The following is a 22962-nucleotide window of genomic DNA, read 5'->3' on the forward strand; positions in this document are numbered from 1 at the left end:
CAGGGTGGTCGCTGGCGGGCACCCAGATTGGAGAGGTTATTTTGACAGCACAACCCCTGCTTTTTCTGAGCCCATAAGTTAGAGACACCCTTTGACTAATCAGCTACCCACCCCCTCACACAGTAGGGCGAGGAAGTAAAAGATTCAGTTGAAATATAACATACGGAAAAGTGCACAAATTCTAAGTGTACATCTTAATGAATTTTCACAAATAGAAACACCCACGTAACCAGTATCCTAGTGAAGTCTCCTTTTATAATGATTTCTTCCTTAATTATAGGAACAATTTGTAGGAATTTTTGAAAAATACAGCAAAGTATAATAAAGAAAATACAACCCTTGCATTGTACTTATTTCCCCTAAAATGATCACTGATTAACATTTTGGTGTGTTTCCAGCCTGTCTGTTCCTCTCATACACACACAAAGATATATATATATATGCATGTCCATTAATACACACACGGTCCCGCAACCTCTGAAGCTTCATACACATGTGTGTGAATAAACACAGAAGTTCCAAATAATTGCAATAACATGCATAACCTCTGAAGCTTCATACACGTGTGTGTGAATACACACAGAAGTTCCAAATAATTGCAGTAACGTGACCTACAGATTTGTAGATACTTAACGGTCTGGTGGTTGGCTTCCTCAGCAGAGTAGCCAAGATAAAAGGGGAAACGAAAAACCATCTGTCTCCTTACTCGATAGCAGGAAAAGAGCTGCTTATGATGGAAGGGATAAATAGATGGCTGACACAAACTTATGGGTGATTCATAGGTTTCATTTATTAAGTATTTTCCTTCTCTCTCCTAGCATTGACGATAGGAAGTGTAAAGACTTCTTAATGCAGAACATTAAGTAGAGACCTTTTCATGCAGAGCATGGGTGAGACCTGGACTCACATTTTTCCGGCTCCTCCATGAAACCGAACCCCTTTTGGCTCCAGCTTCACTTTTATCAAAAGGCCAACTTTCCTTTTTCTTTTTTTAATTAGCTCTCTCACAGATAGCCAAGCAGAATTTAACCACAGAGCTCTTGCTTTAACAAAAGGAAGCGGAATCAAAATGTTGGAAATGGGCCCGGTGGTTTTGTGAGTTGCAGCAAAATGATCCTCCCCATCATGATGAAGATGGATGTGATGGTGCTTCACTGCACTGAAAACCTGGGGGCTTTGGTGGTCGCTGAGTCTCCGCTCACACTCTCGGGAAGGGAACAGTTGGCACCAGCTTCCCGTTGCTGTTGGTGGTACAGCCTGTGCTGTCCATCTGCTTTCAGGCTGGCCAAGTCTGCAGGGGGCTTGATAGGGTCCCTCGTGCTGAGAGAAGCTGCTTCCGTCAGAACTGCCTGCCCTTCTCTTTTTTACTTACTTATTTAAAAATTTTTTGTTTTATTTTTGTTTTGACTGCAATATGCAGAATGTGAGATCTTAGTTCACCAGGGATCGAACCTGTGCTCCCTGTATTGGGAGTGCAGAGTCTTAGCCCCTGGACCGCCAAGGAAGTTCCTGCCTCGTCTTTTAATATCTTTTATATCCTTATGCACTGGGGATTTGAATTTTTACACATATAGAAAGTTTATTGGACTTTTTATGTTTGCAAAATGTTTTCTTAAATCACACTTTTCTCCTTGCTTGTTAAAAAACACGTTCACAGGAGCATCCATGGTGGTCCAGTGGTTAAAACTTCACCTTCTAGTGCAGGGAGTGTGGGTTCAATCCCTAGTTGGGGAGCTTAGATCCCACAGGCTCCCCCCCAAAAAACAAAAAACAAAAGCAAAAAAAAAAAAAAATAGAAGCAAGCAATAGTGTAACAAATTCAGTAAAAGCTGAATAGTCCATATCAAGGGAAAAAAAATCTTTAAAAAGATAGTATGAGTCGAAAGACATTATAAACAAATATGTTCACAAACAGTATGAAGTAGCCTGCATGTTTACCAAAGTTCTTATGTTTCTTTGCAGTCGGAATCAGCTGTCCGCCCTGCCGGCCTGCCTGTGTGGTCTCCCTCTCAAAGTCTTAATCGCAAGTAACAACAAACTTGGATCGCTGCCTGAAGAGATAGGTCAGCTCAAACAGTTAATGGAGTTGGTATGTTACTGATTTTTCAGATGCCTTTCTTGTTTGTTTGCTAATCATAGCCCATCAAGGTAATCAGAAAGACTTTTTCCTACAAGGGGTCAAGGAGAAGATCATGTTGTTGGAGGTCTGTATATGATAAAGACATTAAGTGGAGAAGGGCATAATCATGGCTTTGCTGTGACAAGGAGTTCCTGAAATTTACAGGTTTCCTGTAGTTTACACTTCCTGAAGTTTGCAGGATTTACAGTTCCTCAGGTTCACAAATTATGCTATGGTAGTTAGATCATTTTTTTTTTTCAGATTGGATAAGTAAGTTTGTAATGAAATATGGATACACTGGCAAAATAATCCGCAAATTAATTAGTAGGCCACACTTTGTGAAGGTGTATAATTAAGTCAGAAAGAACAGAGTGCTCTGATTCTGTAAGGATTTTAGTAACCATTGCCCCCAATTGATGTGACTTTAGAATGTGACCATAACCCCAGGGATAAGAAAGAAGAGCAAATTATAAATAGGCAGAGATGGGTTGGAAGTATGTACCTGAGGCCAAGGTCAGCTTTTTCACCACTAATTGAGTTACTGACCTTGTTTCTAAAAGGGGAAAAGAGTGAGTTCTTTCTCGACTTCCATTGAGCTAAGTAAGGTATCTTGGGTGAATGAAGAGGCAAGAATAAGCAACTGGGCTCAACCATGATCATCACAATTTATCCTCCAACAAGCGTCCTTCCATACTGTCCCTGTTGTTGTCCAGTCACTCGGTCATGTCCGACTGTTTGCAACTGTCTTTGTGTTAAGCACAAAGCAGGATGTTCTGATTACAACCATGAAAAAGGCACAGTACCTTCCTTGAAACAGACTCCGATCTAGAACACTGTTGGCCAGTAATTTTTCTCTTGCGTGCCATTTCCAGTTAATTTCTTTGTGGCTACCTGGAACATTGGGGTGATGGCTTATGGGGCCCAGATAGAGCGTGCTGGGACTCCATGGTCAGGTGTGCATCTGGAATTGGCTCAGAAAGGAACAGCACCCATGTCACATACGTATCCACTTTGACTTTAGGAAAGAAGTGAGTAATTGCAGTATAAAGGCAACAGAGCTCTGCAAAGACTGCCTCTTTCTGTGACAGCAGAATCTGAAGCTCATGCCCACTAGCTCACACCAAGAGCTAGGATGAGTCGTAAGGATATAGGGGTCATCACATCACTGGTGCCACAGCGTCTGGTCAGGGATTATGAGTGACCAGCAGAAGACGCTGGAAAGGTATTGAGAAGCGTGCTGGCCATCGGTTTTCTTACTCAGCTTTCCATACTTCTCTGCACGGTGGAGAGGTTGCCTCGCCGATAGATCCCAAGGTTAAATGTTCTTAAGCTAAAGTATTTAGCAGGACCTGCTAGCCTGTTTCAGCCCTGGTGTCTGAGTGAGAGAGACGAGATCTGGATCCGGTGTCCTCTCCTGACTTGGTCAGCGATGCCCAGGGCCTTCGGCCACACTGCTCGGACGTGGCTGCTTGACTGCCACCTAGAGGGACGATTCCGAAAGAAGACAGATATTAATTTGGGCGGATACACTTCTCCTACAAAGTCTCTATTACAAGAAGTAAGTGCTTGGCCTGGGGTCTGATTGATTCAGTCCTGGGTTGAGAATGGTTTGTACAGGAAGAGACCTTTGAGAGCCTCCTTACATAAGTCCAGGTAAGGGACAGACTTGTGAGCACTTTTGCGCACATCACTCTTTCTGCAAGGACTGTTTCTTCCTTCTCTTCTTTGCTTGGTCAATTTTTAGCCAAATTGATTTCACTTCCTCCAAAAATTCTTCCCAGATTCTCCAAGCCAGAGTAGGGTGCTCCTAAGGCCAGCACTGTCTACATAGCACTGAATTTTCGTGGAACTGCATTTGTCTTCTCACTTGGCATTCTCTAGGTCAGTACCCACTAAACCCAGAAAGCTGCTTTAGCACCGGATCAGCGTGTTACTTGTTGTATCCCAGTGCTTGAGACAAGATGTTGTTTAGTCGCCGAGTTGCATCTGACTCTCTCTGACCTTATGGACTATAGCCTTCCGGCTCCTCTGTTCATGCAGTTTTCCAGGTGAAAATACTGGAGTGGATTGCCATTTTCTTCTCCAGGGGAATCTTTCTGACTCAGGGATCAAACCCACGTCTCCTACACTGACAGGATTCTTTACCATTGAGCCACCGAGAAGCCCCTGATGCAAGACTGACATCCCCAACACATGATTGCTAAGGGCTACTATTAGGTCGGGGAGAGTGGGCCAAGAAGGTGGCTTGGGATAGATTGGGAAGACTCCCACATGCCGTGCCAGTGAGGGGTGACTCTGTCTTTCAGTCCAAGTTAATTCAGAAGTTTCCATGTTAACTGATTCCAGAAAACAAAAAGTATACCAAAAACACTTTGGATGGAGAGTTTAAAAAAAATGCTGCTTTTAGGAGTCTGATAAACACCCAAATCTAAGTTTGCTAGAATTTGGATTAGGTCTTGCTGATCCAGTGTGAATAAGGAGCTGGGTTTTTTCCACTGCTCAGGCTCCCATGGAGTGGATGGGTGGCACGTCAGTGAGGTCAGCCTTTGGCAGCCAGTGTGTGTTTCTGTCCCGCTGTACCCGGGCTTAAGCCGACAGCGTGCCCGCCCTCAGCTGTGCGGCTACCGGCCTGCTCATCTGCTAAGAGGGGGCGCACATATTGAGCCCTGGAGCCAGCCCCACACGGAGCAGGGCTTTCCTCGGGTATTCTTGTCAGCTGCTGAGCTGGCATGCCGCAGAGGTGGGAGAGCACCGTCTGCAGCCTCAGGGCACACGAGCTGCTGGCTGGCTGTAAGGGGGTGCTCTGGGGCTTTTCTTTGCTCCTGGACCGGAGCCCAGCTCCCGAGAAGGCCGCTCTGCTTCTTCGACCCAGCACTGTCATCAACCCCCTCCTTGTGTCTTTTCTCCACTAGCAATAAACTGTTGAACCCCTGAGCTCTGGAATGTTAGAGCCATGGGGGTTTTTTAAAAGACATCTAGTCCAAACTTTCAACATCTTGCAAAAGGAGAAATCCAAGGCAGAGACATGGTGAATGACGCCCGGAAGGTCACCCTGGTGTAACTGACTTACAACCCAAACAGAAATGCACTCACCCAGCACGGTTCTGTGAAAAGACCATGCAGGCAGCAAATGTCATTTTATTTTTTGTTTTTGCCTTAAAAAAAAAATATTGGGATATAGTTGACTTACTACTTTTTGCTCTATGGCAAAGTGAATCAGCTATACATATATCCACTCTTTTTAAGGTTCTTTTCCTCTATAGGTCATTACAGAGTACTGAGTAGAGTTCCCTGTGCTGTACAGCAGGTCCTTATTAGTTATCTATTTTATATTTAGTAGTGTGTACCTATCCCAGTCCCAGTCTTGCAGTTTATCCATCCTCCCTTTTCCCCCTTGGTAATCATAAGACTGTTTTTTACATGTGTGACTCTATTTCTGTCTTGTAAATAAGTTCACTTGTACCATTTTTTTTTTTTGGATTCCACATATAAGTGATATCACACAATATTTGTTCTTCTGCAAATGTCATTTTAAGTGTACTAGTAGCCACATTAAAAGAACAGAAGCAAGTGAAAGTCATCTTTACAGCATATTTTAGTTAACCTTAGATAGCCAAAATATTGTTTCAACATCTCTGTAATATAAAATGGATGTATTTTACAGCCTTTCTTTCACCCCAAGTTTTTAAGGTCAGCTGTGTTTTCCACCAGCAGCACATCACAGGTGGGACTGGCCACACTTCTGTTGGCCAGTAGCCACGTGTGGCTCGTGGTCACCCTTTATGGGCAACCGTGTATTCTGTGCTCTTTCTGCGCTATGAGCAAGCATGATCTTTGCAAAAGGCATTTGTTTGCAAAGTTGATGAATATTTAATAAGTTGCCATTATTTAACCACAAAGGGTGACTGGGCCTTGCTTAAGATCACAGACTAAAAATGACTAGTTTCCATCCGTTCTTATTTATCTTTCATATCTTTTTGCTTAAAATAGTACTGATATTACAGGTAACCACGTCAGAGGATTTTTAGCTATTAGTTGGAAAAAAAATTCCCTGGGGAGCCTGAAATAATTCTGGAATTGCATAGGAGGCTCCTGTTTTGTAGTTACATAGGAACCAACTTGCAAAAAAAGAAAAAAATTTTGCGAGCTCCCCAAAGCATTCAGGCTACATGAAGCCACCTAAGTGCTGATAAAAATCTCACAGTTTATTATTAGGCTCTGCAAGGAGATCCAACCAGTCCATTCTGAAGGAGATCAGCCCTGGGATTTCTTTGGAGGGAATGATGCTAAAGCTGAAACTCCAGTACTTTGGCCACCTCATGTGAAGAGTTGACTCATTGGAAAAGACTCTGATGCTAGGAGGGATTGGGGGCAGGAGGAGAAGGGGACAACAGAGGATGAGATGGCTGGAAGGCATCACTGACTCGATGGATGTGAGTCTGAGTGAACTCTGGGAGTTGGTGATGGACAGGGAGGCCTGGCGTGCTGCGATTCATGGGGTCGCAAAGAGTCGGACATGACTGAGCAACTGAGGTGAACTGAACTGAAGCATTGTTTAACTATTTTGGAAGAAATATTTTGAAAATGTTCATTTGAGACTCAAAGAGTATCCTAAACTGAGTTGTAAACTCTTCTCTTCCAAGAGTCATCATTGGCTTAAAAGACAAAAATGAGCACTGTGGCCATCTGTAAGAAAGGAGATGCCCTCTCTGATTTTTGAGAGGAGTTGAATACAGTATCTTACCTTCCTGAATATATCAGTTACCTAAGAATCTTAAAACATAAAGCATTGGCATTTAGTGATTGTGCAAAGATATGGATAAGCAATTTTTCCTCCTTCCCTGAAGACTTTCATTAAGAAGTACTTCTGAGATTTTTTTCCCCTTAAATCCACAGGAGAGGCCAGGATGGATTAACACATCGTTTCAGGTGCTGGAAAACTCAGGGAGGCCGAGCCTAAGCTCTGCTGAGTTTCTGCCTCAAAGCATCATTTCTGATGGGAATGACGTAGGACGTTTTGACCTCCTTGGGCACTGCATTACCTCTGTACTGCTTGTCTCCTTAGAGCTGTAGCTGTCTGTGTTCCTTTGTGAAGTCTTTATATCTGCATGTTCTTTCTATCAGGGACAGAGATAAACGGCACTGGGGTTTACTGAGCACTTAAATTGTATGCCGCACACTTCGCTGGGTATATTTATTATTCGATCTTGACAATCGCCCAGCAAGGTGGATATCCTGTCTACCTTTCACAGACAAGTTCGGGTTTCAGAATTACTTACCCAAAGGCATGGGGCTACGATGTGGTGAAGCTGGAGTGAAAACCAAAACCTTTGCACGGCACGACAGCAGCTGATCTCACCGGGCCCTCATCTGGACTGCAAACCTCTCATGGAGAGAAGCCGTGGTTTCTTTCTGTGGAGCTTCCTTGTTTCCACTTGCAGTGGTTTTCCCATTAAAGTTGTGGCAGGCCATGAACAGCAGGGAGAATGTTACAAAAACAGGGTGTGGTACAAATGGACAGTGTCTGTGAGAGTTTCCTCCTTGAGGAACCACAAGCCAGGCACAAGGGTCAATAGACTTCTCTTGAGTTGACTAAACATCCTTTTATTCTTAAAGATCCTGCAAACTTGTCTTTTGTTGTGTGTGTGTTTTTGTTTTGTTTTGTTTTTTAATTTTTATTTTTACTTTATTTTACTTTACAATACTGTATTGGTTTTGCCATACATTGACATGAATCTGCCATGGGTGTACATGAGTTCCCAATCCTGAACCCCCCTCCCACCTCCCACCCCATATCATCTCTCTGGATCATCCCCGTGCACCAGCCCCAAGCATCCTATATTCTGCACCGAACATAGACTGGCAATTTGTTTCTTACATGATAGTATACATGTTTCAGTGCCATTCTCCCAAATCATCCCACTCTCTCCCTCTCCCTGAGTCCAAAGGTCCGTTCTAGACATCTGTGTCTCTTTTGCTGTCTCGCATACAGGGTCATCACTTGTCAGATCATACCTGAAGGATAAGGTGTGTTAAATATTTGGTGAGAAATACTGTATGAAGCCATGTTGTAATTAACAGATGGCTCTGAAGAAGACAGGCACACTAAGAACACAATAATTTGAGAACCTTTTATGGGGTATTTGTCAAAAGTCACTATCTTCCCTGGTGGCTCAGAGGTTAAAGCGTCTGCCTACAATGCGGGAGAGCCAGGTTCAATCCCTGGGTCAGGAAGATCTCCTGGAGAAGGCAGTGGCACCCCACTCCAGTACTCTTGCCTGGAAAATCCCATGGACGGAGGAGCCTGGTAGGCTACAGTCCATGGGGTCGAAAAGAGTGGGACACAACTGAGCAGCTTCACTTTTCACTGTCGCTTTGGTCTCACTGGTTCTCTGATTGTGCAGACTCACTGGGGCCCGCAGATGGTCCATCTCTTGTTTGGTTTTTCTTAATCCTGTCTCCTCTCAACTTGCGCTAAGGGTAAAAATTGTGTCTTCCAGTGCTTAGCTTCATGTAAAAGAACATAATATCACTGTTTTAGAAACCTGCTTTTTCAACCCCCAAACTCACAGGGTCTGACTCAGGTAATAACTGACTAGAAGGTGCATTTTCTGGCCCTGAGTAGACACACTATTGTTTTTCTTCCCTCTTTTTTTTGTGTGAAATGTCTGGTTGTGTGGAGAGTTGGAATTCAAGGATAGAGTAGACACAGGATATATTGAGCAGCTTCTAAGGAAAATCTCTTCATTATTTTTATGTGTAGCATTCTGGTCTCTGAGGTAGATGTAATGGAGACAGGAATTCATGTCTAATCACATCTTAGGTCCTTTCATAGTCTCTGCAGATGCCTCCCCAGCCTCTCTGGTTTCTGCTAGAAAATTGGAGAACCAAGGCCTGTTCAAGGTCCCTTCTGTTGCTTCTATCTCTGCATTTCTTATGAAGAGCTGGGGGGTGAGGTATGTGTTTTTGTGGGAATGTGGAAGGGTGTGAACTAGAGTTTTATACTAGAAGGAGACTGTCAGTAAGTGTTGAGAGGTAATGATTTATCATACCAGAGGTTGCTTGAAAAAATTTTGAATTTAAATGAACATACCAATTTGTTTTAAAAAGTTCTTACTACAGGCTTTTAGATTTTTGATTGCTAAAAAATCAAAATTGACATTATTCCTAAGTCAGTTAAATATCTATCTTTCAACAGATTTCTTCATTATTTCTAATGTGGTAGAAGGGTTTTCCTGATGTTGTAAGGAAATTAGAGTGATCTAGAATCTCATCTCTTCTTTTTACATAGGAACAGAGAGGTTAAGATATTGCCCTCAAGTTGCACAGTGGAAGTCACACAAAAGACATTTCCACAAAAGGACATGGCCACATGATGAGAGGCCAGTAGTATTAATAGCTTGTATTTCCTGTCAGAATGTTCACATTTTCTTCTGTTAAATAAAGAGCTAGATTTTAAAATATGACTTAAGCCATAGTATAACAACACTAAGATTTTGGAAACCCAAGAGTCAGGGGAAGATAGCTCATGAGAATACCACATGTAGTTTTGCAGCGTAGCCTGGTCTCCCTGGAAACCTTCTCTAACCAAAAATCATCTTGTCACACTTAATTATGTTGGCTTTCACTAAAAGTTACAACTTGAAAAAACAGGTCTAGTCTTTCTAAAAATGTTATATTCTGAAAATGAACCTTTCCTGCTTTAATAATCTTGAACCTACGCTAATATTTTAAATCCTTGTCATTTTTGCATTCTGAAGGTAAGTTTGCAACTAGCAGTCAGTCAGCTAAAATGTTTTAATCTTGAACATGCATCTAACCCTTCTAGAGACTTTTTTGGTAATTGCCCAGAAGGGTTGTGATGAATGAGAATCTTAACTTCTAAAGTCTTTCTTTGGGTTGCTTCTGAGCATTTTGATTAAACCAGCGGAAAATACGTGTATTTTAAGTCATTGCTGAAGTTCTGAAGTTCTTTGTTTTTTTAATCTAAATGAGAAAATTGGCTGGCCCATAAAACTTGTGTTTGAGTGTTTATGTGATTATGTAATGCATAACGATTAGATTCATTTCTGTTTCAAAAAGAATAGATTTAGTAAATATTTATGACACATTTAAGATTTTTGTGTTTGGGCCTTTCTGTATATTTACAATATTATAATGCTAAATATATGGTAATTTGGTTTCTCTATCACTTCATGGGAAATAGATGAGGAAACAGTGGAAACAGTGTCAGACTTTTTTTGGGCTCCAAAATCACTGCAGATGGTGACTGCAGCCATGAAATTAAAAGACGCTTACTCCTTGGAAGAAAAGTTATGACCAACCTAGATAGCGTATTCAAAAGCAGAGACATTACTTTGCCAACAAAGGTCCGTCTAGTCAAGGCTATGGTTTTTCCTGTGGTCATGTATGGATGTGAGAGTTGGACTGTGAAGAAGGCTGAGCTCCAGAGAATTGATGCTTTTGAACTGTGGTGTTGGAGAAGACTCTTGAGAGTCCCTTGGACTGCAAGGAGATCCAGCCAGTCCATTCTGAAGGAGATCAGCCCTGGGATTTCTTTGGAAGGAATGATGCTAAAGCTGAAACTCCAGTACTTTGGCCACCTCATGAGAAGAGTTGACTCATTGGAAAAGACTGATGCTGGGAGGGACTGGGGGCAGGAGGAGAAGGGGACGACAGAGAATGAGATGGCTGGATGGCATCACTGACTCGATGGACATGAGTCTGAGTGAACTCTGGGAGTTGGTGATGGACAGGGAGGCCTGGCGTGCCGTGATTCATGGGGTCTCAAAGAGTCGGACTCGACTGAGCGACTGAACTGAACTGAACTGAACTGATAGCTTGCAATAATTATTCTGCGAAACATAGCTTAGGGCTAATAGACAATTCAGAAGGGATTCATTTGATTATCTGAAGAAGCTACTGGATCTGGAACTTATAACTTGATAAATTATCACTACTGAAGCAATATGGGGCATTAATGTTTATTTTTAAAATTTATTTTTTAAATCATATCTTTTAAAAGTGAACTCTCCCCCCTAAAAAAAAAACAAAAAACAAAAAAAAAAACATACTTTCTTTTAGACCAAATGGGGAAAGACATGTTCTAAAGAACCAAGCTATTCTAGGAATGTTGCTTTTTCAGTTTCTAACCTGGAGTATCTTATCCAAAAACATCGAGACTCTTTTCCTCTCTGTCCTCCTCCTCATTCCCCAACTAATTAAGACATAATTACCTATGTGGTTTTATTTTTGTGACAGAATTCATAACCTCTTTAAAACTTGGCAGAGTTTAGTAGCTGAGAAGGAAGAGGTTAGCAGAGTTTTTGCAGTATTGATCATACAAGAGTGAAAAGTCTATCTTGGTTTCCCCTCATTATTTTGGCAGAACAGGAAGTAACTGATGGCAGTGTAGAGTATTATTAAAATAATTTGACCTTCACCATATGCCCTTGAAAATGTGAATGGACAATTGGACTTTGTGTTTCTAATGGTCTACAGATGTCCTCTCTTGTAAGTTAGAAGGAAAAGCTTGCTGTTAACATTATGTGAAGTTCTTTAAAAAAATAAATTAAGAAAGCATTTCCCCTGCTGGTAAGTAAGTATTTAAATATAGCTGAGGGGAGTCTACCTTCTTTGATAAAGCCATTTAGAAATATATGTTGGAAAAATTACCTATATTTAGGGAAGCTTAGGGAAACTGCAGACTAATTTCATGACTTAACCAGTGGTAATCAACAACATGCAAGATGAATATAGTATACAGAAAAAAAATAGAATAAAAATGCATTTTATCTCAGAGTATTTCATAATGCTGCCTAAATATATTTGGTGTCTCTTGGCTTGCTCTTCTCACCTCTCTTGTTTTAAGAGAAAGATTTTTAAAAAATTATGTGTTTGAAACTTCTCAAAATCAGTTTCACATTGAAAAATCTGCAGTTCCCATATTCTGTAAAAATATCTTTCTCATGCTATCACTCACAGACTTATAAAAACATTTCAGATGTCATCATAAATTCTCCTTAAAGGTGGAAAATAATCTCACTAATTCTTCCTCCATGACCTTCCCTTCCTGTCAGCCATCAACAATCTGACTGTACCCGATCCTGAGTCCAATAAAATAATTTAATTTCATATATTTTTAGGGCTCACCTGTGTACCATTTGTGTGAAGGCTCTTAGATTTTAAAATGGTACTTCTTGCGAATTTGTAACTTGGTTGTAGCAAAGAAAGATAAAACTTGCATTGCACGGGTTTGGTTATTGACTTCTATGGCTGATGAGATGCTGTAGTAATCAGGAAAAGATGGCATTTCACTTTTTACTTCTCATACATGGAAGTATATTCAGAAAGGCAGAATAATTTACTGACTCAGTAAGGGGGTAAGAGCGACTGAGCCAATCTCTGGACCTCCTTTATGTAATTACTTCCTTAGACTTTTATGTCTCTGCAGATGTGCTTGTGGGTTTTTTTTTTTGTTGTTGTTGTTGTTTTTAAACATTAGGGAAGGCTTTCATAAAATTTGGTGTGACTTTTCTAGGCCAGAAGCAATGCAGCAACAGCCAGCTCGGGGGTGATGCCATCAAACATCTAATGTTCTTAACCTATCACATGCCAGCCCCCCACCTCTACCCCAAGTCAGACTGCTGAGTGCAGAACAGCATGGTGGGCTGATTCCAGAGTGTGTGCCCAGACTTCATAGATCACAGCTTAAATGCCTTCCGAGGAGTGATGTTACTCCTTTTCATCAAGTGATATCCATTTAACACCTTCATGACCACGACAGATTGGCAGGTCACCTGAGGATATTGAAAAGAGATGGGATCAGAGGACAGCGATCCACTGTGTTCTGGGCAGCCCTGCTCTTACACAGAGCCTGGAGGTTTCAGGGAATTGGTCAATGAGTTCGTCTCATATAAGCGATTATGAAACGAGGCTTTGTTCCTTCTAAAAGGAGGAGTGAAGAGGGAGTTTTTTTGTAGATTCTGCAGTGGTGTGGGATGTTTACAGACTTGATCTCATTGGGATCATTTGTAGTTCAAATATACCTATGGTTCTGCGACACCAAGCAGGACCTGCAAGAAATTTGGTGTGTATATTGGGGCCTCCTAGGCTCCCAGCCAGAGACAGAATAAACCGCAGCATCATGGAACATCAATATAAAGCAGCTTAAGAAGTTTTATCCAATATTTATTGATCTTGTACTTTCTACCTGGCATTCTGCTTGGCACCAGGAGATCAGAGTGGCTAAGAAATAGTCTCTTCCATCTAGGAGCTCGCGGGCTTACAGGAGGAGGCAAACAGTTGAGCGGTTTTGAGCTTGGTACTTTTTCCTAGAGTTTCTAAGGAGCTGCTGCAGATGTTTGAGCTGGTGGATGACAGTGAAGTTCACACTGACTGTGTGAAAGATGGATCCAAGGAGGAGCTTGATGGTTGCAGACAACCAGGAGACCATTATAATGTCTGGCTGAGAGATACTGCTGGTCTGGACTAAGGGGGTAGCTGGGGTGAGGGAGGTGGAGAGCAGGGCAGAGCAACCAGGGACAAGAGGAAGAGTGAGATTAGGGATGATAATACGATAGAAGATTAAAGATATCATGGCCACCATTTTGCATATGTCGAGGTGGTTCTAATCGATGATTCAGTTTAGTTCAGTCGCTCAGTTGTATCTGACTCTTTGCGACCCCATGGACTGCAGCACACCAGGCTTCCCTGTCCATCACCAACTCCTGGAGCTTACTCAAACTCCTGTCTGTCACATCGGTGATGCCATCCAACCATCTCATCCTCTGTTGTCCCCTTTTCCTACCACCTTCAGTCTTTCCCAGCATCAGGGACTTTTCCAATGAGTCAGTTCTTTGCATCAGGTGGCCAAAGGATTGGAGTTTCAGCTTTAGCACCAATACTTCTAATGAATATTCAGGACTGATTTCCTTTAGGATTGACTGGTTTGATCTCCTTGCAGTCCAAGGGACTCTCAAGAGTCTTCTCCAATACCACAGTTCAAAAGCGTCAATTCTCCTGTGCTCAGCTTTCTTTATAGTCCAATTCTCACATCCATACACGACTATTGGAAAAACCATAGCTTTGACTAGATGGACCTTTGTTGATTACCAGTGGAGTATTATTTTTTCCAAGGCAGAGAAGACGCAGTCTCCATCCTCCACAGTCTTGCTTGTAAATGTTTATAAGCATGTTCCAGTCCAAAGTTTTCAGCCTTCTGATAAGAATTACATTTAAAATAAATAATATATCTAAACAATGCATTACTATACATAGACATACACTGTAAATTGTGAGCCTCTGGTGAGGCAGGGTAGTGGCTGAACAGTGGGTTGGAAATTGGTTCTGAGTGTTTACTCTGCAAGCCTTCGACAATTGGCAGAACTTCCCTGGGCCTCATTTTTCTGATCTGTGCATATTAGGCCAGTAATATTGACCCATGGATTCGTTGTGAGAATTAAGTAAGACTGAAGCACGTAAACGCAGCAGCCCGAGAGTAGCTACAAAAGGCTACTAACATGCCTCTTTTCACCTTTTCTCTCCCCAGAGGATGTTTTTAAAGTATTGTACTTTCCTCTTTTTCTCTGTGCTAAGCCTCTCTTGGCCTCGGACCTGGAGACCAATATAAAAATGTACCTGTATAGTTATCCTAATATGTAAATTCCTTAAGGAGATTTCCCCTGAAATGCTTGATTTCCCAGTGAAAGGCCTTTATTGTTTCTCTTTTTGTTTGCGATGCAGGACGTCAGCTGCAACGAGATCACAGCCCTGCCTCAGCAGATAGGGCAATTGAAATCCCTACGAGAACTGAATGTCAGAAGAAATTACCTTAAAGTTTTACCACAAGGTAAAAAAAAAAAAAGAAAAATAGAGGGAAAAATGAATCAAACAGAAGACTTTTATTATTTTTTAATAACCTCTGTGAAGGTAAATCCAGTCATGTTTGTGTGTACCTATTAATATTAATTATAATTTGAATTTCATGTGTAGATAACAGAGAAGTTACATTCACGTTGTAATTTTAGTCAGGGGTTTCAGTAACAAAATCATTCCCCCGTATAAAGCCGTGTGTGTGTGTGTGTGTCTGTGTGTCTGTGTGTCTGTGTGTGTCTGTGTGTGTCTGTCTGTGTGTCTGTCTGTGTGTGTGTGTGTGTGTGTGGTAAATTTGCTCAGATTCCCATAACAAAGTACCAAGGACTGAGTGACTTAAACAATGGAAATGCATTTTCCTGCAGTTTGGAAGCTGTGGTTCTGAGATCGTAGTGGTGGTCGGTTTTGTCTCTTCAGAGGCCTCTCTCCTTGACTTGGAGGGGGCCATCTTCTCTCTGCGTTTTCATGCCGACTTCCCGCTGTGCGTGTCCTAACCTCCTCTTCTTGTGAGGACACCCATCATAATGGGTTAGGACCCTCCTTCCCTAGTAACCCCATTAACTCACTTACCCTTTAAAGACCCTGCCTGCCTCCAAATAGTGTTACATTCTGAGGAACTTGGGGGTGGTGGTCACGGTTCCAGCATAGGAGTTTGGGGGGCACATAATCCAGCTCTATCAGGAGGCGACATGAGTTGCTATTGGTGTGGACGTGTGATGTCCTCAACTGTCCAGCCAACAGTCAGTTGCTGTGCTTGGTCCTGCAGATCCAGGAAACACCTTGTGTCTGGGATCCATGCTTCAGGCCAGGGTCTGCTGAAGTGAAATTTGGACCCCTAGCTCTGGTGGTTTTGAAGAATTTCTTGAAGCCTGGAGCAAGGATGTCTTGGATCCATGCTTCAGGCAAGGATGTGCCCCCTGAAGTGACATTTGGACCCCTAGCTCTGGTTGTTTTGATGAATTTCTTGAAGCCTGGAGCAAGGATGGCTCTAGAGACTCAGGTCCCCAAAGACACAGCAGGAACTCAGAGCCCTACAGATAGCACCGCCTAGGAGCCAGACTCAGGCAAACGTTTCTCCGCATCTCTGGGCTTCCATATTGTGCCCTCTGATACGATGTTGTGTTGAAGTTCAAGTAAAAAAGGTACTCAATACAAAAAAAATTGTCAGTCAACTTTACTTCAATATAATAAAGATAAATAAAAAATTAAAAAGATATATATATTCAGAAGTGTTAGGCCATTAAGAACTTTGATAAGCAGCCTTGTAGGTGGTGCTGGATCTGAATTTCACATTTTGGGATCCTCATTTGGACCTGAATCAGGGATGAGTTGATGAACAGTGTGGCGTTGAATGCTTTCTCTAGAACATACTCTGGTTTTCCAAGATGACACTGGTTTCTGTCATTTTTCATTTGAGCACACTAGACATGCCCAATTTCAAATTTACATTTGCAAATATACCTCAAAGCTAAAGTGTATATTTGGAAACAGCCAGCATTTGGTTAATCAGACCCTCACACAGCTATTTTAGCCTGATTTTTATTATTCTGTTCCTGTTTCATGATCTTTAGCTTGAAATGCTTCGTTATTCAAAGCAAGAAAATGGAGCTCATGAAAGGGAAAGAACTGTATAAAATGTCATCTGCTTTAAATGTCATCTTCCACCTTCACCTTTCTCATCCTGACTAGTATTTTAAAGAAGGAAAATTAGAAACTAAGCATAAAGATTTTATCACTTTATTACTTGAGATGACTTGGCATAAAAACAGTGATTTTTCATTTTCTCATTATGCAGTTCTACTTTTCAATGGAAGAAATTGTTTCCTTGGTTTGAGCAAGTACAAAGGAAACACTCTTATTATATAGACAGCAAATCTGTAAGCATATAACCTTTCATAGCATTAAAGAAGACTTTCATTTAAACTTAAGCTCTTATGTTAATTATTGAGAAATCATTATGAATTATTGAACTCTTTTTTAAAAAAATTGAATCATTTAACAGTTTTCTGTAATAGAAACATGAGGGAAGAAAGTGCATCTGTAAAATCAAGAGATTTATTTCTGACACCGTTCCTTGCTCTCTCTTAACTTAAAAGCATTCCTTCTAAAAAGATTGGTTACAAATTCCTAAGCTTTCCATAATTCTGTTTTCTCAGGTTCCATATTTTAATAAACACCAAGAGCTAAAGCTTTAGTTTACTGGAAAATCTTTTTTTAAAAAATAATTTTCTGAATATCAAGTGTCTTTTTGCTTCATTCTAGAGAACTCTGTTAACAAAAGAGCACTGATAATGCTCTGAGGCAGTGAATTTAAAGACTTTTAGTGTTTATTCATTTGCTTTTCCTCTTTAGTATCCCTCCGTATATACTTTCAATCTGAGGAGGAGGGGAAATGTTTGTGGCCTTATTGCCCAGATGAGTTTTGTGGTGTTTTTCCTAATGCAGTAGGGAGAATCTGACTTTGTACTTTCTGGGACCAGAACAGACAAGAGTGTTAAGGCAGTCCTTCATTGCTTCTCTTTCCAGTGGACAGAGAGCAGTGGGATTCATTGTTCTTTGTTATTTCTTACCACCCCTTTTCCTATTCTTTTGACCTTTTCTGAGCAGAGTTACCATTTTCTCTTCCATTTCCTTCTGAAACTATCGGGTTCTTGTGTTCCTAAACTAAGATGGTAATTGTGTCTCCAACAGGCACTAACAGGAATAGTCATTATAAAAACCATCTTTTACTTTAAGTCACCTTCTTTCCCCTTCTGCTATATCTTCCATGAGCTCAGCTCTCTAGTCTTGCTTAAAAGTCTTCATTTTAAGTGGCAATTTGTTGAAGAGCCAGAGTCCGGTTAAACTTCGTCCTGATTTGCCAAGCTAACTTGGTGAGAGTCGCGTCAACCATTGGAGAGATGGATTCATATTACTGGAAGTTACAGCAAAGAGATATTCTTTTTATATATAGTCCCCCTAATTCTCAGCTCTGTTTTTAGAAACAAAATGAAGTGGAAAGAGCTCTTCCTTTTAAGTTTCTTGATTCCATGCAGTCCCGGGGTTCACCTTCTGCCTACCTCCCACTGCTGTCCAAGCACTTCATCAAGGCAGCTGGGACAAGTGAGGCCTGGGGAAGATCACTTTTCCTGCTACTGGTCAGAGAGATGGGTTTGAGCAGAGATTTCCTTGGGGGCAATTTAAAAAAATACACATCCAGCTTGAATTAGATTTCAAAAATTCTGATTAGAAAAGATATATGCACCCTAATGTTCACAGCAGCACTGTTAACTATAGCCAAGACATGGAAGCAATCTAACTGTTCATCAACAGCTGAATGGATAAAGAAGATGTAGTGCATATATACGATGGAATATTACTCAGCCACGAATAAGAATGAAATAATGTCATTTGCAGCACCATGGATGAACCTAGAGATTAGTGAAGTCAGACAGAGAAATACATATACCTTATGATAACATTTTTATATGTGGAATCTAAAAGAAGATACAAATGAATTTATTTACAGAACAGAAGTAAACTCACAGACATAAAACAGAAACTTAGGGTTACCAGAAGATTAATTAGGAGTTTGGGACTAGCTTATACACACTATTATATATAAAATAGATAAACAACAAAGCCCTGCTCTATAACACAGGTAACTATATTCAATATCTTGTAATAAACTATAAGGGAAAAGAGTCTGAAAAAACATATATATATAGTAGTTGTTCAGTCACTAAGTCGTTTCTGACTCTTTGTGAGCCCAGGGACTGCAGCGTGTCAGGCTCCCCTGTCCTCTGCCATCTCCCAGAGTTTGCTCAAATTCATGTCCATTGAGTCAGCGATGCTATCTAACCATCTCATCCTCTGCTGCCCCCTTCTCCTTTTGCCTTCAATCTTTCCCAGCATCAGTGTCTTATATATACATACATATGTATGTATAACCGAATCACTTTGCTGTACACCTGAAACCCATACAACATTGTAAATCAAGGATATTCCAATAAAAACATACACATCCTGGGTTTCTCTTACACAACTGCCTGCCTATCATGGACCTGAGTTTGGGAGCTGATGAGCGATGATCCCATTCGACTGTCCCAGCATTTCAGTTTCATGATTCTTTTCTTTAATATAGAGCAATTCACTAAGGTATGAAAGAGGGAATGTCCCTCCACACCCAGAGCAAGGTGACTTCAGAAAAGGGATAGGTTGCTAAGCTTTTGTTGGTGGAACATGAAGTAGTCTAGCTGAGTAATGTGGAAACCCTCAGGCAGTACAGGGGGAGTGGAGGGATAGTGTTATTAGGAATACTTTCTCAAGGTCGCTGTCTTTGGTTCCTCTTCTTCTTATAGTCCCTGACCTTCATCTGCTTGAGAACTCCTTGAGTATTTGAAAGCACTGCATATCATCCCTTACCAGATTTCATAACAAACGTGGTGAGGCCCGTTCTGAAATGAACCCTCTGTCGCCTCTTGTACAGAGATCTTAGTGATTTGCCCTGTCACCCTACATGTCTGGCATTTCTCAGCCTCTTTGCTCTATGGAATATATTTGAGTTCGTTTCTTGCAGCTGCCAATGTCGGTTGGAATGCTTGAAATTACTGAGTGTTTGCTATGCCACTGGGTGGGGATTTTATGCTAAATATAATGTTCTGTCTTGTTTGTGGAGCTACAGAAGACCTCTTTTAAAGCAGTAGAATAAAGCCTAATCAAATCAGAATTACAGGGTCTGTTGCAAAATTCCAAATTTGATAGCATTTATTTTTTAAAGTGGTGTTAAACAATCAGGAACATATTTCTAGTAACTCATTCTGAGATTCTGCCAACCCACATACACAGAATACATAAGGATATGTTATAATTAGCATGTTATTCATAAGCTAGCAAGCTGTTTGAAAACAGTTGGAAGTTAAAACATAAGCATATCTTGGTGTGGTGTGGCTTATGTGATTGTTTTGCTGGAAAAAAAGCCTTTTTAAACAATAGATGTTGTACATGTATAGCGTTTGCAGCTCTTATCAGAACTAACAATAAATTAAAACTTCTGGGCCCCAGTGAAAGCTTTCTTCTCTTCTTTAGTAAAATGTTATATTGAGCTGGCCAGATAGTTTGTTTGGTTACTGAGTATGTTGTTCAATAAAGTTCTTGATGAAAATGAAAAGCATGTCTTTTAGTTTTGCTTAAACCCAAACGGACTTTTTGGTCAATGCAATATAAACATAATGTATATTCCTCATGCACAACTTGATTTTAATTATGCTAAATGATGTATTTCCTGATAAGCAGAAAATTTTTTGAATGTTTAGCCACTTAATCTTGTTGCTTTCTGAGTTTTTTTTCTTTTTTTTTTTCCTGTTCTTTTAGAACTAGTAGATCTTCCCTTGGTAAAGTTTGACTTTTCCTGCAATAAAGTGCTCGTGATTCCCATTTGTTTTAGAGAGATGAAACAGCTGCAAGTATTACTGCTTGAGAATAACCCTTTGCAGTCTCCTCCGGCACAGGTGAGGGGTCTCACAGCAAAGTTGTTGCTGCTGGGGGCGGTGGGGTCTGCTTTCAATAGCACCTAAGCAACTCTCAGCAGAACCATTTTTTTATATATTCTGCAGAATTAATGTGTGAGACATGATCATAAACAGTCGCGGTTTTTTAAAAACCGAAACCTCGGGTACATCAGAGTACAGTATGTCATCTTCTGTGACATCAGATTGTTTACCAGCATTTGCCTCGCTGTTCTGGTCACTGCAACTCCAGAATTATGATGTTTGATTGTTTCACTTACTCAGTTGTATTGATCATTTGCGCGTGAGTTTGAAACTTTTTCATGGAGTGTATAGTTTATGAAAGGAGTAATAGAGTCTTTAAAGTTAGCTGAAAAATGGAGTTTGACCATTTTAAAACATGATTGTCAGTTATTTAGAGATAAGATTCAAGCTCAAATATTAAACTATGTGAGAACAAAGTAAAATGTATATGCTTTCAGAATTGGAACATTTCTAGGTCAGTCATATGACATACATACTTTTTACACTATTTTTACATAAATATATTTCTGTTAAAATTTTGCAGTTTAGCGCAAAGAAACTAGAAATTTCTTGAGCATAGTTTCCTGTTCAGGTAGAATTTGGAGGAGATGATTGCCTTAAAAATCTTACCTGTTTTGGAGACATCAAGTTTGGTGATCATTGTTGACCTATTACTTAAAGTGAAAATGCAAAAACTAAGACATACGGAGTGAGATGTCTGATGTTTGCATTTTGTTTTGTCTTTAAAAAAGGAGCTACTTATTATTAATTTTCCCTTAGATTTGCACCAAGGGCAAAGTGCACATATTCAAGTATCTGAGCATACAAGCATGCCAGATTAAGACAGCAGACTCCCTTTATCTCCACACCATGGAAAGGCCACATTTACACCAGCACGTGGAAGACGGGTGAGTATGACAACCCTCGACTGGAAGCCCCATTTATAATCTGCTTAGCCCAACACACTCCCAGTAAATAACCCCCAAAATTCTTTTGTTTCACTCAACTAATACAGTTTTATATATCAGAGTCTCAGCCACTTTTGGAATAAGAAAGGGAAAATTGATAATGCTGATGATATTTTGTCATCTTTCAATCTCATCTACCCTCTCCTAATCAATAATCAGTCCTTCTTGAGTGCCGCCTGTGTGTGTGCACACGTGTATACACACCTGTTTGAATAGATGTATCAAACTGAGACATGGTTTTCTAAGTTGATTTTTACTGTGCTTCTGGAACATTGTTAAGAAACAGTGCAGGCTTTATTTTTTTAATTGTCTTTTAAAAATGCACTGGGCATAGTTTTTGCCATTTTCTGTTTAGAATGGAAACTTTAGAGTCATTTCATGTGTCCTTGACCATTTTGTGGCATAAATTGGGCCTTGAATTTTCAGAGAACAGAATTCTCACACTGAACACATTTGTAGACATGCAGGTTGTTTTTGAGATGTATTAATTGCAGAAATATTTCCTGAACTTTTTACTAAAAAGTAAATACAGTGACTTAAGATCTCAGCCTATCTTAATGGAGCATTTATATAACGCTTGAAAGAAGTATTCATTGTTTTATTGTTTTAAACATACTGTCAAATTTATTTAGTCACTGGATCAAAGTTTACAGAATTATTGAAAGTTAGGACTTTTTCATAACATAAGAGGTAAGAGCAACTGACAGATTTTGCTTTTTTATATGCTAGAATTAATAAAATGAGAAAATTTGTTACCTGATTTAAAAAAACAGGCCACTCAGGTAGAATGTAAATTCATGAAACTCCGGACACAAGGAATTTATTTTACATTCTATTTTAGACAGTACAGGGACTTCCCTTGTGGTCCAGTGGTAAGACTGCTCTTCCAATACAGGAGTTGCTGGTTCAATCCCCAGTCGGGGAACTAAGATCTCGTGTGTCGGCAGTGAGGCCAAAAATAAATTCACTAATTAATTAAATAAAAAAATTGTCCAACAAACCATTCAAGTATCTGATTTTCATTAGGGCCTTGTCTTGGTGGTGGTGGTTTAGTTGCAAAGTCATGTCTGACTCTTGCAACCTCATGGCTGTAGCCTGCCAGGCTCCTCTGTCCATGGGATTTTCCAGGCAAGAATAGTGGAGTGGGTTGCCATTTCCTTCTCCAGGGGATCTTCCCGACCCAGGAATTGAACCTGGGTCTCCTGCATTGCAGGCAGATTCTTTACCAACTGAGCTATGAGGGAAGCCCAAGTTGGGCCTTGTCTTAATATCCTTTAATATTCAACTGATTTGTTGCCTTTGGATAATAATAAAAATTTATATAGCAAAGTCATTATTTTGATATAAGTTGATGTATGTTGTTCTGAACTTTGTCGTTTTGATTCTTTTCTAAATGAATTCAATACCGATGGCGTATAACCCAGCAAGAAGGATTCTGATTCGGGTGTTGGGAGTGATAATGGAGACAAGCGATTATCTGCCACGGAGGTAA

The 22962-nt window shown here is 40.5% G+C and overlaps 1 protein-coding gene across 4 annotated transcripts in view; it reads left to right on the plus strand.

The window, feature by feature from the left end:
• Positions 1–22962, plus strand: part of LRCH1 (leucine rich repeats and calponin homology domain containing 1) — a 219083-nt gene that overhangs the window by 133502 nt on the left and 62619 nt on the right. For all 4 annotated transcript variants that reach the window (XM_040267245.1, XM_040267248.1, XM_040267244.1 and 1 more), the window contains exons 3-7: positions 1963–2089; positions 14864–14969; positions 20345–20481; positions 21283–21410; positions 22895–22958. In XM_040267245.1, coding sequence (XP_040123179.1) covers positions 1963–2089; positions 14864–14969; positions 20345–20481; positions 21283–21410; positions 22895–22958 — 562 coding nt within the window. The remainder of the gene's footprint in view (positions 1–1962; positions 2090–14863; positions 14970–20344; positions 20482–21282; positions 21411–22894; positions 22959–22962) is intronic.

This window comes from Oryx dammah, unplaced genomic scaffold (genome assembly GCF_014754425.2).
Source record: "Oryx dammah isolate SB20612 unplaced genomic scaffold, SCBI_Odam_1.1 HiC_scaffold_24, whole genome shotgun sequence".
Lineage (NCBI taxonomy): Eukaryota > Metazoa > Chordata > Mammalia > Artiodactyla > Bovidae > Oryx > Oryx dammah.